The 15915-nt window shown below is 38.9% G+C and overlaps 1 protein-coding gene across 5 annotated transcripts in view; it reads right to left on the reverse strand.

Moving 5' to 3' along the window:
* LOC124787714 (D-aspartate oxidase) overlaps window positions 1–15915 on the reverse strand; it is a 259599-nt gene that overhangs the window by 55442 nt on the left and 188242 nt on the right. For all 5 annotated transcript variants that reach the window (XM_047254556.1, XM_047254559.1, XM_047254557.1 and 2 more), the window contains exon 3: window positions 15027–15150. In XM_047254556.1, coding sequence (XP_047110512.1) covers window positions 15027–15150 — 124 coding nt within the window. The remainder of the gene's footprint in view (window positions 1–15026; window positions 15151–15915) is intronic.

The following is a 15915-nucleotide window of genomic DNA, read 5'->3' on the forward strand; positions in this document are numbered from 1 at the left end:
GTTCTGTTTTATGTGTATCTATCGGCTGTACTGAGCTGAGGTAAGTACTGGCCAGCCCCTCTATCTCTTTGTTTGACTTTGTTGTTAGAGCCACAACCTCACTCTGCTTGCACTGCTTCGTCACTATTGAAGTAAAGTCCTCGAACATGTTCTCTAAGTTCTGGAAACCGATTAATCTTGGACAAGCAAAGTCAGGACTATATGGAGGATGCCCTCTATTGGCAGAGGGTTGCAAATATGCAGACATGAAGAATAAATATTTAGAATATTAATAACATTTGTTTTATTTAAAGAGCTTAAAGAGTTTTCATGTAAAAAATTTGGAGTCATTACTCTTCAGCACACCCATGTAAACCAACTTTTTATATATTCACCGTCTATATGTGGTTTCCCTCTCTTAGCAGTCTCTTGACTAACTAAAACACTGTTGAAGTATTGCATGCAGTAATTAAATACAGAACTTTATTTTTCTTGTCTCATCTGAAGTTCATCAACTGCTTTCTTCACTGCTTCACCAATTGGATATTTTGTACTAAATGACACATTTAGTTGCAAAGTGTCTTTCCACACACTTTCAATGTTAGGAGCCATTTATTCCTAACAATAAATAAGACAGGTCAGAAGGCCACTAAATTTTCGAATAAACCTTCAGTCCGTTCAACTTTAAATGCATGGCATTAACCTTCCATTTTTCTCTGCTTCTTTTTTGTAGCCATGTTAAACAGGGCGACCAAAAATTTTCATTTTATAATAATAAAGTCACCAACAAAAAATTACTACAATTCTTAAACTGATGACAAATATACCTGTACGATTTGTAGCTGACTGGAAACATGCAGGTCACTTTATGCTTCGAGTAGGAGCTTTTGTTGCCCACACACAGTTTACAGATGCAACTAGCATTAACCACTGCACAACAAGGGTGCTGACTGACTGGCTCGCCCACACAACTCGTGCTTGAATCTTGAGTGCCTTCCACATGTGTGCAGCCTGACTGAATTTTTTTGACATATTACAAGTGCTCCATATGTGCACCCCCCCCCCCCCTTTCCCAATTGGTTTTGTAGGTATGCACTGTTAACAAGAGCTTGCATTTCTGGTATAACCCCCCCCCCCCCCCCCCCACACACACACACACACACACGCAGATATATATATATATATCTCTAAAAACAAAGATGATGTGACTTACCAAATGAAAGTGCTGGCAGGTCGACAGACACACAAACACACACAAACATACACACAAAATTCAAGCTTTCGCAACAAACTGTTGCCTCATCAGGAAAGAGGGAATGAGAGGGAAAGACGAAAGGATGTGGGTTTTAAGGGAGAGGGTAAGGAGTCATTCCAATCCCGGGAGCGGAAAGACTTACCTTAGGGGGAAAAAAGGACGGGTATACATTCGCGCGCACACACACACACATATATCCATCCACACATATACAGACCTGGTCTGTACATGTATATGTGTGGATGGATATGTGTGTGTGTGCGCGAATGTATACCGGTCCTTTTTTTCCCCCTAAGGTAAGTCTTTCCGCTCCCGGGAATGGAATGACTCCTTACTCTCTCCCTTAAAACCCACATCCTTTCGTCTTTCCCTCTTTCCTGATGAGGCAACAGTTTGTTGTGAAAGCTTGAATTTTGTGTGTATGTTTGTGTGTCTGTCGACCTGACAGCACTTTCATTTGGTAAGTCACATCATCTTTGTTTTTAGATATATTTTTCCTACGTGGAATGTTTCCACATATATATATATATATATATATATATATCCCATCATAACCGATACATCAGTTTCTCAATTTCCTGTTTAAGAATTCACGAATATCATGATGGAAGTAAGGTGGAGCATCATACTTTTGATAGATGAAGTCCACATTGTCAGTCTCCAGTTGTGGCATGAGCCAATTTTCTAACATGTCCAGATACACGTGTTCTACAACGGTCTTTTTGCACAAGAAAAAGGGTCTGTAAACTTTAAGCCATGAGATTGCACGGAATACATTAACTTTGATTAATCTCAAATGTTCTGCATGATAGCATGGGGATTTGCCTCCAGATTTGCACAATGTGCCTCTTCACTGTGCTGTTCACAAAAAAAAAAATGTTGCCTCTTCATTGAGGATGAGTTTCTCACAAAAGCCATCCTTTGTCTTAAGCTATTGCAAATGTGCCAAAAATTTAAAGTGTGAGACTTTGATGTCGGGAGTCAGGGCTTCTAGCAATTGCAAGTGGTGGTAGTTAATATGCCAACAAATCTGCAGATGATGAAGAGATTGAAGAAATGTACAATGATGTAAAAGAAATTACTCAGATATGAAGGGAGACAAAAATTTAATTCTGATGGGGGACTGGAATTTGATAGTTAGAAAAAGGAAGAGAAGGAAAAATTGTATGTGAATATGGACTGGAGGAAAGGAATGGAAGAGGAAGCTGCCAGGTAGATTTTTAACACAGCACAATTTAATCATCACTAACACTTGGTTTAAGAATTGTGAAAGAGGTTTGGGGAACCTGGAAGGTTTCAGACTGATTATATGATAGTAAGACAGAGATTTTGGAACCAGATTTTATACTGTACGATATTTCCAGGGGCAGATGTAGACTCCGAACATAATTTACTGTTTATGAACTGTAGAATAAAACTGAAGAACTTACAACGAGGTGGGAAATTAAGGAGAAGGGACTTACTTAAGAAGAAAGAATGAGAGGTTGTTCACAGTTTCAAAGGCACCATTGGGCAATGACTAACTGAAACTTAGGAAAGGAATACTGTAGAAGATGAATAGGTAGCACTGAGAGATGAAATAGTGAAGGCAGTACAGGATAAAATAAGTAAAAAAGACAAGGCCTAGCAGAGACCCTTGGATAACACATGCACTATTGAATTTAACTGATGGAAGGAGAAAATATAAAGCTCAAGTAAAGGAAGCAGGCGAAACGGAATACAAATGTCTAAAAAATGAGACTGACAGGAAGTGCAAAATGGCTAAGCAGAAAGGGGTAGAGGACAAATTTAAGGATTTAGAAGTATACTTCATTAGAAGACAGATTGACAACGCTTACAGGAAAACTGAAGAGGCCTTTGGAGAAAAGAGAAGCAGTTGTATGACATCAAGATATCAGATAGAAAACCAGTCCTAAGCAAAGAAGGGAAAGCTGTATGGTGGAAGGAGTATGTAGAAGGTCTATACAATGGAGATGAACTAGAAGATGGTAATATAGAAATGGAAGTGGAGGTAGATGAAGATGAGATAGGAGATACGAATCTGAGAAGAATGTGACACATCACTGAAAGACCTAAGTCAAAACAAGGTACCAGAAGTAGACAACATTCCATCAAAATTACTGATACCCAGCCATGACAAAATTCTTCTATCTGGTGTGCAATATAAATGAGACAGGAGAAATATGCTAAGAATTCAATAACAAAATAACAACTCCAATTCTCAAGGAAGCACGTGGTGACAGATGTGAATATTACCAAACTATCAGATCAATGTCATGGTCATACAATACTAACATGAATTCTTTACAGAAGAATGGAAAATCTGGTAGAAGCCAACTTTGAGGTAGATCAGTTTGGATTCCAGAGAAAGGCAGGAACATGCAAAGTCATGCAGATCCTACATTTATCTTAGAAGATACGTTAAGGAAAGGCAAACCTACATTTATAGCATTTGCTGATTTAGAGAAAGCTTTTGACAATATAGACTGGAATACTCCCTTTGATATTCTGAAAGTATCAACGTTAAATTCAACGTGTGAAAAGTTATTTACAACTTGTACAGAACCTAGACAGCAGTTATATGAGTTGAAGGGCATAAAAGGGAGGCAGTGGTGTTATTCAATCTGTACACCGAGCAAGCAGTAAAGGAAACAGAAGAAAAATTTGGAGCAGGAATTAAAGTAGAGGGAGAGGAAATAAAAACTCTGACGTTTGCCAATGACAATGTAATTCTGTCATAGATAGCAAGGACCTAGGTGAGCAGCTGAACGGAATGGGAGGATACGAAATGAGCATTAACAAAAGCAAAAAAAGGGTAATGGAATGTAGACAAATTAAATCAGGTGATGCTAAAGAAATTAGATTAAGAAACAAGACATTTAAAGCAGTAGATGAGTTTTGGTATTTGGGCAGCAAAATAAAGGCCGTTTTACACAACTGACTTTCTTGTTTCAATTGACTACTCGAGACAAGGGTGTCTACTGCAATGCCCCTGGTACTTTAGTCCTGTACTGAGTCTCGTCTGTTTCAAGTGGTCATTTCTGTTTACGTCAGCACCAAAATAGACAGTGTTGTGAGAGCTGTCTGGTGTGCAGTTTAGCATCGGAATGGTGAAAGTGAGGTTATGAGCAACTATCCTTTACACTGATAAATCAAAATACAGCAACAAAGTGTAAGAACAAGCAATGACACTAGAGTTTGTTAATGACTAAAGCAGAATTCACAGCATAAGTTCTTGTCAAAGGTCGTTTGGTAAATTGTTCACACACCTGAGAACTAAAAGAATAAGAAAAGTGTCGCCAAAAGATTTCAGAACATATATATTTATTTGCTCATGAAAATATTTACTTGCAAACACATCAGATAACATAGAATGCAGTAGGTAGCACCATTTGGCTTTATCCTTTACATCTTGTTTTCTAGATGAGCACCAAATAACAATGAAAATTATTTTTCTCGTCCAATAATTCTGACTTTTTCACTGTTAAAATACTTTTCACTAAAACATGTTTACCTATTTATGTTCTTTTGTATGCATAGTGTGGGTTTTTTCTGCTGTAAAATGTAAATACTTTTTGCTTTCATATCTTTCGTCTCTCTTGTAGGAGAAGACTTGCAGGAAAAAATACCAAAACCTTGGGTAACTTTTCAGTGTGCCACAAAAACAAAGCAAACAACATAACAAAGATTAAGAGGATACAAAGGCACAAATTTCATTTCTGTAATAGAAGTGAGCTCAACGAGACTAAGTTATAACTTCTGATGTTACCAGACACAGCCATAGTTCCCTTCTGATGTTATCAGACACCACCACAGTTCCTTGTCTCTGCAAATGTGCAGAACTCGACATGTACCACAATTTATCGATCACCAACGTCATAGACACATTTGTGTCGTGGTTGGTTGCTGATTTATAAGCAGTAGTTGTTTTTAAGCAGAAAGTTACTTACGTAAAATGGGCTTAGCTGATGATGGCCTAAGTAGAAAGAATAAGTTGTAGACTGGCACGAAAAGTGTTTCTGAAGAAGTGAAATTTGTTAACATAAAATATAGATTTAATGTTATGAAGTCTTTTCCGAAAGTATTTGTATGGAGTGTAGCCATATAAGGAAGTGAATAATTGACAAGAAGAGAACAAGAGGTTTTGAAATGTGGTGCAACCCGAAGAATGCTGAAGATTTGATAAATCACATAACTAACAATGAGACACTGAATAGAAATGGGGAGGAATGTAATTTGTGGCACAACCTGACTAGAAGAAAGGATCAGTTGATAGGACACTGTCTGAGACATAAAGGAGGGTGAAAATTGTAGAGGGAGACCAAGAGGTGAATACAGTAAGCAGATTCAGAAGGATATAAGTTTCAATTAGTTATATGGAGATGAGGAGGCTTGCACAGATGAGTAACATGGAGAGCTGCATCAAATCTGTCTTCAGACTGAAGACAACAACAACAACAACAACATTTCAGGATCAGTTGTTTCCTTAAGACTTTCCTGAAGTTCAAGTGTGGTATGTTCAGCTCGCTGCTTGCTCTGTTCATTGACCTCTGTGGGCTATGTGTGAAACTTGCCAATATGTGGTCAATCTGTTTCATCAGTCACTGGAGGCTGAGCCATTCATTTCCCATTGTAGAGGCATCCTAAAGCTTTAAACTCTGCATACAATCGCCAAATGGAGTTGACAGCAGGTGGATCTTTGTTGAACTTCGTTCTGGAGTGACTGTGTAACAACAGATTGATGTGAATGTATTTCAAGCACAACATACACTTTCTCAGTGCCTGCCACCATCTTGACTAAGTGCTCAATGCTGTGCTCTCATGGCATAAATCTGAAGTGCAGCTTGAACAGTACTAAATTTTTGGAGTTTTCTATAAGCGTGTTGAGTTTTGTGACAATATGTCAATTAATGCAGCTACAGTGAATATATGAAGCCACTTCAATCATTTATAATAACCTTGTTTGCAGAACGACAATGAATGTAGAAGAAAGTGCCTCTCATGGGGCAATCTTGCAAGGGAGGCAAAGCACTTTGGACAGAGGCGGGTGGAACTGCCAGTTTCAAGGGTGCAGATTTTAACTACAATTATATTTTTTCCTATGGGGACACATGCTAGAAATACTATATTGCACAACACTATGCAAAGATATGACTTGACACCCCCCCCCCCCCGCCCCCCTCCATGAACCATGGACCTTGCCGTTGGTGGGGAGGCTTGCGTGCCTCAGCGATACAGATAGCCGTACCGTAGGTACAACCACAACGGAGGGGTATCTGTTGAGAGGCCAGACAAACGTGTGGTTCTTGAAGAGGGGCAGCAGCCTTTTCAGTAGTTGCAGGGGCAAAAGTCTGGATGATTGACTGATCTGGCCTTGTAACAATAACCAAAACGGCCTTGCTGTGTTGGTACTGCGAACGGCTGAAAGCAAGGGGAAACTACAGCCGTAATTTTTCCCGAGGGCATGCAGCTTTACTGTATGATTAAATGATGATGGCGTCCTTTTGGGTAAAATATTCCGGAGGTAAAATAGTCCCCCATTCGGATCTCCGGGCGGGGACTACTCAAGAGGATGTCGTTATCATGAGAAAGAAAACTGGCGTTCTACGGATCGGAGCGTGGAATGTCAGATCCCTTAATCGGGCAGGTAGGTTAGAAAATTTAAAAAGGGATAATGGATAGGTTAAAGTTAGATATAATGGGAATTAGTGAAGTTTGGTGGCAGGAGGAACAAGACTTCTGGTCAGGTGACTACAGGGTTATCAACACAAAATCAAATAGGGGTAATGCAGGAGTAGGTTTAATAATGAATAGGAAAATAGGAATGCGGGTAAGCTACTACAAACAGCACAGCGAACGCATTGTTGTGGCCAAGATAGATACGAAGCCCACACCTACTACAGTAGTACAAGTTTATATGCCAACTAGCTCTGCAGATGACGAAGAAATTGAAGAAATGTATGATGAAATAAAAGAAATTATTCAGATAGTGAAGGAGACGAAAATTTAATAGTCATGGGTGACTGGAATTCGAGTGTAGGAAAAGGGAGAGAAGGAAACGTAGTAGGTGAATATGGATTGGGGCTAAGAAATGAAAGAGGAAGCTGCCTGGTAGAATTTTGCACAGAGCACAACATAATCATAGCTAACACTTGGTTTAAGAATCATGAAAGAAGGTTGTATACATGGAAGAACCCTGGAGATACTAAAAGGTATCAGATAGATTATATAATGGTAAGACATAGATTTAGGAACCAGGTTTTAAATTGTAAGACATTTCCAGGGGCAGATGTCAACTCTGACCACAATCTATTGGTTATGACCTGTAGATTAAAACTTAAGAAACTGCAAAAAGGTGGGAATTTAAGGAGATGGGACCTGGATAAACTAAAAGAACCAGAGGTTGTACAGAGTTTCAGGGAGGGCATAAGGCAACAATTGACAGGAATGGGGGAAAGAAATACAGTAGAAGAAGAATGAGGGATGAAGTAGTGAAGGAAGCAGAGGATCAAGTAGGTAAAAAGACGAGGGCTAGTAGAAATCCTTGGGTAACAGAAGAAATATTGAATTTAATTGATGAAACGAGAAAATATAAAAATGCAGTAAATGAAGCAGGCAAAAAGGAATACAGACGTCTCAAAAATGAGATCGACAGGAAGTGCAAAATGGCTAAGCAGGGATGGCTAGAGGACAAATGTAGGGATGTAGAGGCTTATCTCACTAGGGGTAAGATAGATACTGCCTACAGGAAAATTAAAGAGACCTTTGGAGATAAGAGAACCACTTGTATGAATATCAAAAGCTCAGATGGAAACCCAGTTCTAAGCAAAGAAGGGAAAGCAGAAAGGTGGAAGGAGTATATAGGGGGTTTATACAAGGGCGATGTACTTGAGGACAATATTATGGAAATGGAAGAGGATGTAGATGAAGATGAAATGGGAGATACGATACTGCGTGAAGAGTTTGACAGAGCACTGAAAGACCTAAGTCGGAACAAGGCCCCCGGAGTAGACAACATTCCATTGGAACTACTGACGGCCTTGGGAGAGCCAGTCCTGTCAAAACTCTACCATCTGGTGAGCAAGATGTATGAAACAGGCGAAATACCCTCAGACTTCAAGAAGAATATAATAATTCCAATCCCAAAGAAAACAGGTGTTGACAGATGTGAAAATTACCGAACAGTCAGTTTAATAAGCCACAGCTGCAAAATACTAACACGAATTCTTTACAGACGAATGGAAAAACTAGTAGAAGCCGACCTCGGGGAAGATCAGTTTGGATTCCGTAGAAACACTGGAACATGTGAGGCAATACTGACCTTACGACTTATCTTAGAAGAAAGATTAAGGAAAGGCAAACCTACATTTCTAGCATTTGTAGACTTAGAAAAAGCTTTTGACAATGCTGACTGGAATACTCTCTTTCAAATTCTAAAGATGGCAGGGGTAAAATACAGGGAGCGAAATGCTATTTACAATTTGTACAGAAACCAGATGGCAATTATAAGAGTCGAGGGACATGAAAGGGAAGCAGTGGTTGGGAAGGGAGTAAGACAGGGTTGTAGCCTCTCCCCGATGTTATTCAATCTGTATATTGAGCAAGCAGTAAAGGAAACAAAAGCAAAATTCGGAGTGGGTATTAAAATCCATGGAGAAGAAATAAAAACTTTGAGGTTCGCCGATGACATTGTAATTCTGTCAGAGACAGCAAAGGACTTGGAAGAGCAGTTGAATGGAATGGACAGTGTCTTGAAAGGAGGATATAAGATGAACATCAACAAAAGCAAAACGAGGATAATGGAATGTAGTCGAATTAAGTCGGGTGATGCTGACGGTATTAGATAAAGAAATGAGACACTTAAAGTAGTCAAGGAGTTTTGCTATTTGGGGAGCAAAATAACTGATGATGGTCGAAGTAGAGAGGATATAAAATGTAGACTGGCAATGGCAAGGAAAGCGTTTCTGAAGAAGAGAAATTTGTTAACATTGACTATAGATTTAAGTGTCAGGAAGTCATTTCTGAAAGTATTTGTATGGTGTGTAGCCATGTATGGAAGGGAAACATAGACAATAAATAGTTTGGACAAGAAGAGAATAGAAGCTTTCGAAATGTGGTGCTACAGAAGAATGCTGAAGATTAGATGGGTAGATCACATAACTAATGAGGAAGTATTGAATAGGATTGGGGAGAAGAGAAGTTTGTGGCACAACTTGACCAGAAGAAGGAATCGGTTGGTAGGACATGTTCTGAGGCATCAAGGGATCACCGATTTAGTATTGGAGGGCAGCGTGGAGGGTAAAAATTGTAGAGGGAGACCAAGAGATGAATACACCAAGCAGATTCAGAAGGATGTAGGTTGCAGTAGGTACTGGGAGATGTAGAAGCTTGCACAGGATAGAGTAACATGGAGAGCTGCATCAAACCAATCTCAGGACCGAAGACCACAACAACATGACTTGACAAAACATGTTGATGTTTTATCTTTCTGGAAATGTACGAGCACTCGCACATTTGCAATTTTGTGGAAGACCCATACACATGGGACCAAAGAGCCACATGTGGCTTGTGAACTGCAGTTTGCTGCCCACGGGCCAAGTATATTGTTGTGCGATCTACTACACTGAGTGTATGATGTTGATATGTGAGCAGTTTTTTTTGTGAAACACTGTGGGAAGGTGTTGAGGTAGTATTGTTCTGTTGCTGTTGTAATTTCAGCACCACCCTCTTCATCATCCTCACACACCACTTCCTTTGAATTCCGAGTTGCATGGAGTCTGTAAACTCCTCTTTATCTCCAGCACCTCCATTCAGATAATTTCTCGTGTAATCTGGATGTCTTCATCGTGTTTCTCTGGCATGTACTGAATAACCAGATGCCTCATTTCATGAACCTACCCTGCGTCAAACCCCCCCCCCCCCCTCCGAATTTTAGCATGTAGAACTGGCAGTCTTTAATTTATTCTTCCTCTGATGCCACCTTCACATCTATGACACCACCTTTTCTAGCTGCTACACAGTCATTTTTGGCCCATGTTTCTTGTATTACCATTAATGTACAAATAACTTTGCATTGCCTGTGGTATTGTGAACTACAAACTCTCACTTCTGTGATCTCCAATAGAGTCACAGCTGTGATTTGCACTCGTTACTGCCTGCTGTAATGTACAGTTCACACAGCGTTGACAATATAAGCAAACTGAATGACAAACACTATGCTGCCCATTTGCCTCCATACAGTTGAACTGGCAGAAATTATATCACTTTGGGTTAACAGTGCACGCCGTCATTTGTTGACAACTTTGAAAATCAAGTGCTGTATAGCAGTAGCAGCTTTCGTGCCTTTCGTGCCATTTCTGAAGCAAATTTTTCATGTCGGTGAACATTTTAATGTTTGGTGCAAACATATTTTTGTCAGCATTAAGTTGTTTCCTGTATTCCGGTGAACTGCTGTGTAAGCATGGTAGATGTTCTTAAAAAGCAAGGTACAGAGGATACATTCCCATTGCTGGTAGCAAGACGTAACTTGCCGCTAGCTCGCCACTTCCCTACCCCTATTTGTCCTAGTACTAGGACACACAGATGCCACTGCTTCCCCTCCCACTCTTCCAAATTTTTCAAATTAAATCTGTGTGACCTCAATTTCCAAAGCTCAAACTGCAAATATATGATGACCCCTATATATTCAACTATTATACAATATAAGATGGTGACCCCTGCAACAATAGTTTGATCTGTGAATCAAAGACAGGACTGTATTTTTCAAATGATGAATTAGAGGAAAAAACCTTGTCTTATAGTTAGGTATATGGAGTATTTTCCAACACCTGTAAATACTGACTACTATTTACAGTACATGGAGCTTTATAAGAAATACTATTACTTGTCATGCAGTTAACAGAATTTTTTAATTCTTGAATCTAGACATTCAGGTAACTTGTGGAAAGAATGGCCAGTGAATTATGGTTTTAGTTTTCTTTTGGTTACACGGGGCTTCCTAATTTCTTGCTTTATTTTAAGATGGAAGCTTTTGAATATCTTCTTACAACTCCACGCTGAAACCTAGACAAATAGGCACAGTCTACATGAAAATGATTTCCAACAATCAGTCTTTCCTTCTCATCCTGTTCGGTAAGTCTCCCCCCCTGACCCACAGTTCTGGGTGAGTTTCCCAAAATCTACCCCTTTTCCTAGACCTCTCCAGTCCTTTACCTTCACCCCTTTTCCTCCCCCTTCAACCGTTCGACCTGAAGGAGGAGCCACTGGCTCTGAAAGCTTGCCAATTACAACTGTCTTTTATGTATGTGTTCTGCCGCCACTTGGTGAATAGATTTTTTGTCTATCCAATTCAATAATTTTGAAAATGATTTTATGTCTTGTATTGTGGCTGTGTAAATCACAGCTCATCTCAAACTGATGCCTATTTACAGGAACAAAAACCACTAAGGAGTTAATTTATTGAGAAGTGAGAGAGAGAATTCCAAGATTATCAAAAAGGTTTCTGCAAGACGTACAGTTATCTGCTTCACAAAATATTCTTATAGCATGTTTTTGCTGAATAAACACTTAATTAATTTAGGTGGACTGTCCCACAATACAATATCATAAGGCAACAGAGCAAATATACAAAATAAGCCAACACACTTGCCTTTAGATCACCACAATGAGAAATGCTTCTAACAACATAATACACTGAACTATGCTTTTTTTGTTAGTTTTGTGTGTGTTGACCGCATTTCAATTTGTTACTTAGCTGCACCCCAAGGAATCACATAATGTGTTTGTTTAGTGTCTAGCAATGTCTATGAGCCACATCGAGGGGGAGGGGGGGGTGTAGTGAGTGAAGGGACGAAATAACTTTTGCAGATTATCAAGTGTTGGTAAGTGCAAAACATTTCAGACTTGTTAACATAGCCACCAGTAGCTGAGTGCATAGTGTAGAAGTCTTGTAATCATGAACACCCTGATTTGTTTCTCTTTAGTAGATATGTTTTTAATAAAAACAACACCTATGCTTGTAATTACTTGTTGTATGAAAATAAAATAAAATTTGATAAAGACAAACAAAATACCTTAATGTTAAAAAAAAAAAAAAAAAAAAAAAAAAAAAAATCACTAATACTGTTCCATGCCTAGAAATATAAAAGGATCTTACTTTGTGCTTGATGTTTAGTATTTTTGTACTAAATTTTAACTTATTATGAACACACTCATTTTCATGTGGTTAATACAAGGGCTATCGAGAAAGTAATAGACGTTTTCGTCTGTCGTGGCGGTGGGCAAGGCTACAGTCCTTATCTTGGTGCTATAATGTTCCTACACCCATTAAGCATCCAGTGATGGTAGTGTGTGGTCTGTCTCTCTGCTACTTTGCTTTATGTGATGTGTTACAATGTGCGCTGCAATACAAAATCCGATACTTGTCAGATGCGTCCTGTGAATAGGTTTTTGTTGGTAAAAAACAGCTGACCAACTGAAATTTATCGAGACCTTTGGGGTGCATGCCATGTATGGAAGTGAAACATGGACGATAAATAGTTTGGACAAGAAGAGAATAGAAGCTTTCGAAATGTGGTGCTACAGAAGAATGCTGAAGATTAGATGGGTAGATCACATAACTAATGAGGAAGTATTGAATAAGATTGGGGAGAAGAGAAGTTTGTGGCACAACTTGACCAGAAGAAGGGATCGGTTGGTAGGACATGTTCTGAGGCATCAAGGGATCACCAATTTAGTATTGGAGGGCAGCGTGGAGGGTAAAAATCGTAGAGGGAGACCAAGAGATGAATACACTAAGCAGATTCAGAAGGATGTAGGTTGCAGTAGGTACTGGGAGATGAAAAAGCTTGCACAGGATAGAGTAGCATGGAGAGCTGCATCAAACCAGTCTCAGAACTGAAGACCACAACAACAACAATGGGGTGCATACGGAAAAGGAATAATACGTGAAAATCAAGTGAGGGAATGGTGCATTGATTTTATGAGAAAATAACCATAACAATGTTCACAATGAGGACCACAGTGGTGGGTCTAGCCTAATGACCAATGAACTGGTGATGTAAATCAAAGAGAAAATTCGTGGAAATCGTCATTTCATCTTAATGGAACTTTTAAAACTACCACCTTTTGCCAGTAATGAAGACATGGCTCACTACACAACACTTTGATACTGATGCCAAATTACATGCCCATATAAGCTAGTGGTTGCAATCACAGGCAGCAGATTTCTACAGAGACAGTATTAAAAACTTGTGCTACAGTATAAGTGCCTCAATTTGAGTGGTGATTATGTAGAAAAATAGCTGAAGAATGTATCTTTAAAATGCATGTAATAAAATCTTTTATTCCAAAATGTCTTTTACTTTCTAGATAGCCCTCATAATTACAAATCATAAAACAGTTTTCTTAAGAACTATGATTCAATAAGTATTAATTACCATTTCTCTGGTTAATAGATATGAAATTTTAATAAAAAATAAATAACAAAATAAAATTTTAAAAATTAAAAAGTGTTGCCCACTACTGAGATTCAAACCAGCAACTTATTGATTACATAACTTTTACACTACAGACTCAACTACCAACGACTATATTAATGAGCTATAAATGTATTTCACTTAACAACAGCTGGAAATTTTCTTATCTTAAAAAGACAACTTTTTTGTGTTTCTTTATCATACTGCTTTAGAAAAGCGACATCCAGCCAGTGAAGTTCAAATCCAGTAAGTATGAAGCAAATCAAAAAGGTCCAGTGTGTAAGGTCCTTCTGAGAGACAATTTCTTAGCAGTAAACCACATGTAAGTGTGTTCAGCTATTACCTGAGCTGTGCCTGCTAAGGTTGAGTTTGGTCTTGCTTCAATGGCTCCACTGGAGAACCTTCCTCGATTTATGTCCCCCAAAAACTTCAGTCAAATATTAAGTGCATCAAAGATTTCATTAGACATCTGTGACTGTTGATTCCACCATGAAAACACAAAGCAGGTAAGAAGGTAATGATTATTTAAATTGTGTTGAATGATCTTTCAAGAAATAAAAGCAGAAAGGAGCATATGGATAAAAAATGCGCTGGACTAATGGACATGCACACACCTGTGCCACTCCCCCCACACCAAATAAAAAACAGAAGCCCTCACTAATATTTCAGTCCTTTGTTCGTGTGCTGTCCATAGGTTAATGGGAAGTGTTTGTAATATACACATGGTCCAAAAACAATTCTGTCTTTCTACTGCAATTTTCTAGTGGACTAAAACAGATTGCACAATCTACAACACGTTTGATAGAAAATCACAATTATTCAGTTTTTTTAAGTTGATAGAATAACGATGAGAATGCAGCTGTTTTTGATTAGGTCTGTCTTGTCATACTCATCACTCACTCACTTAAGCAAATATAACACATGTTGAATAACCAGGTCTTCTGCCGACTGTTTGTGTTGTTCTTGCAGGTTATTTCGACTGCTTGGCTCACTGTCCTCCTCAGGTGCTCCCTGAAACTGGTCTCTGCGTGTATTATGCCCAGTACTTATGCCTGGATGGTGCTAGATGCTCAGTCCACAGCCTGCGCCACATCAAGTGCTCTGCCTGCAGCTTGCACTGTGTCAGGTGCGGACTGCAGACGAAGTGCCTGATACAGTGTGGACTGAAGATGGAACACCAGGCATCAGCACTGGACCTGACACACCAAAAGACCAGTGTCAGAGAGGAACTGAGGAAGACAGCGAGTCACGCCGTCTAAATATCGACATACCACTGGGAAAACCTGAAGAAATATATCACAAGGACGGCTACTTACCTGAACAATATCTTTGTTGATACTTGAAAGTATGTACCCCGACATCTGGATTACACCAGCATGTGCTGCTTCAGCTGATTTTCTGATATCTTCGTAGTAGTAGTAGGAGTCATTGATCCACTGCCTGGGTGAAAATCAGCAGTATTAAATTTAACTACATTACTTTTGTATTAATACATATTCTACATCAAATTATATTTTCTCTGATTCTTTGGGGCATCTGACGGCCAAAAACCTATTAAGTCACAGAACACATCACTAAATACACAGCCCACAAAATGATAATTAACATTTTGGGGAATATTTACACAAAATTATCTTAATTCATGTAGACAGGAATTTTTTAACACTATCCTTTGCCTTCTACACCTGACTTACAAGAAAACAATGAAATTATAAATTAATAACAAGAGAAACTCTAAGTCCATAACTAATTCTGTATCAAATATCAGTAACCCCTAAACAGAAACTAATAAAAATGCCCAGGTCAGAAAGCAGTTTTTGGATCAACATTAACACAGACTGTTAAAGGACCTTTTATTCCAAAGTAAAAGTGGACCACTTAATGTTTCATAGTTAAAAAGATTCCCTTTGGGTGACAATTACTTTAGGAGTCTAACTCAAATGAGCCATCATTTGACACTGTTGTTGGGTTGGTTAAATAATGCTGGTGTGACATATAAACTGCACAACCAATTGGCTGGTGGTAGGCAAACCATAGTGAGAAAATGACAGAGAATCTATGTTTTTCTTCCTCTTTCATGCCCATTCTACTGTGGAAGTTACTCTACGGAACATTCAAATAAGAAAGTGTTTGAATCAGTTATTTTTATTTGTGATGCCAGTTCCCGAATATGTGTAAGTAGATGCCATGCCATGCCCATCTACA

Source organism: Schistocerca piceifrons, chromosome 3 (genome assembly GCF_021461385.2).
Source record: "Schistocerca piceifrons isolate TAMUIC-IGC-003096 chromosome 3, iqSchPice1.1, whole genome shotgun sequence".
Taxonomy (NCBI): Eukaryota; Metazoa; Arthropoda; class Insecta; order Orthoptera; family Acrididae; genus Schistocerca; species Schistocerca piceifrons.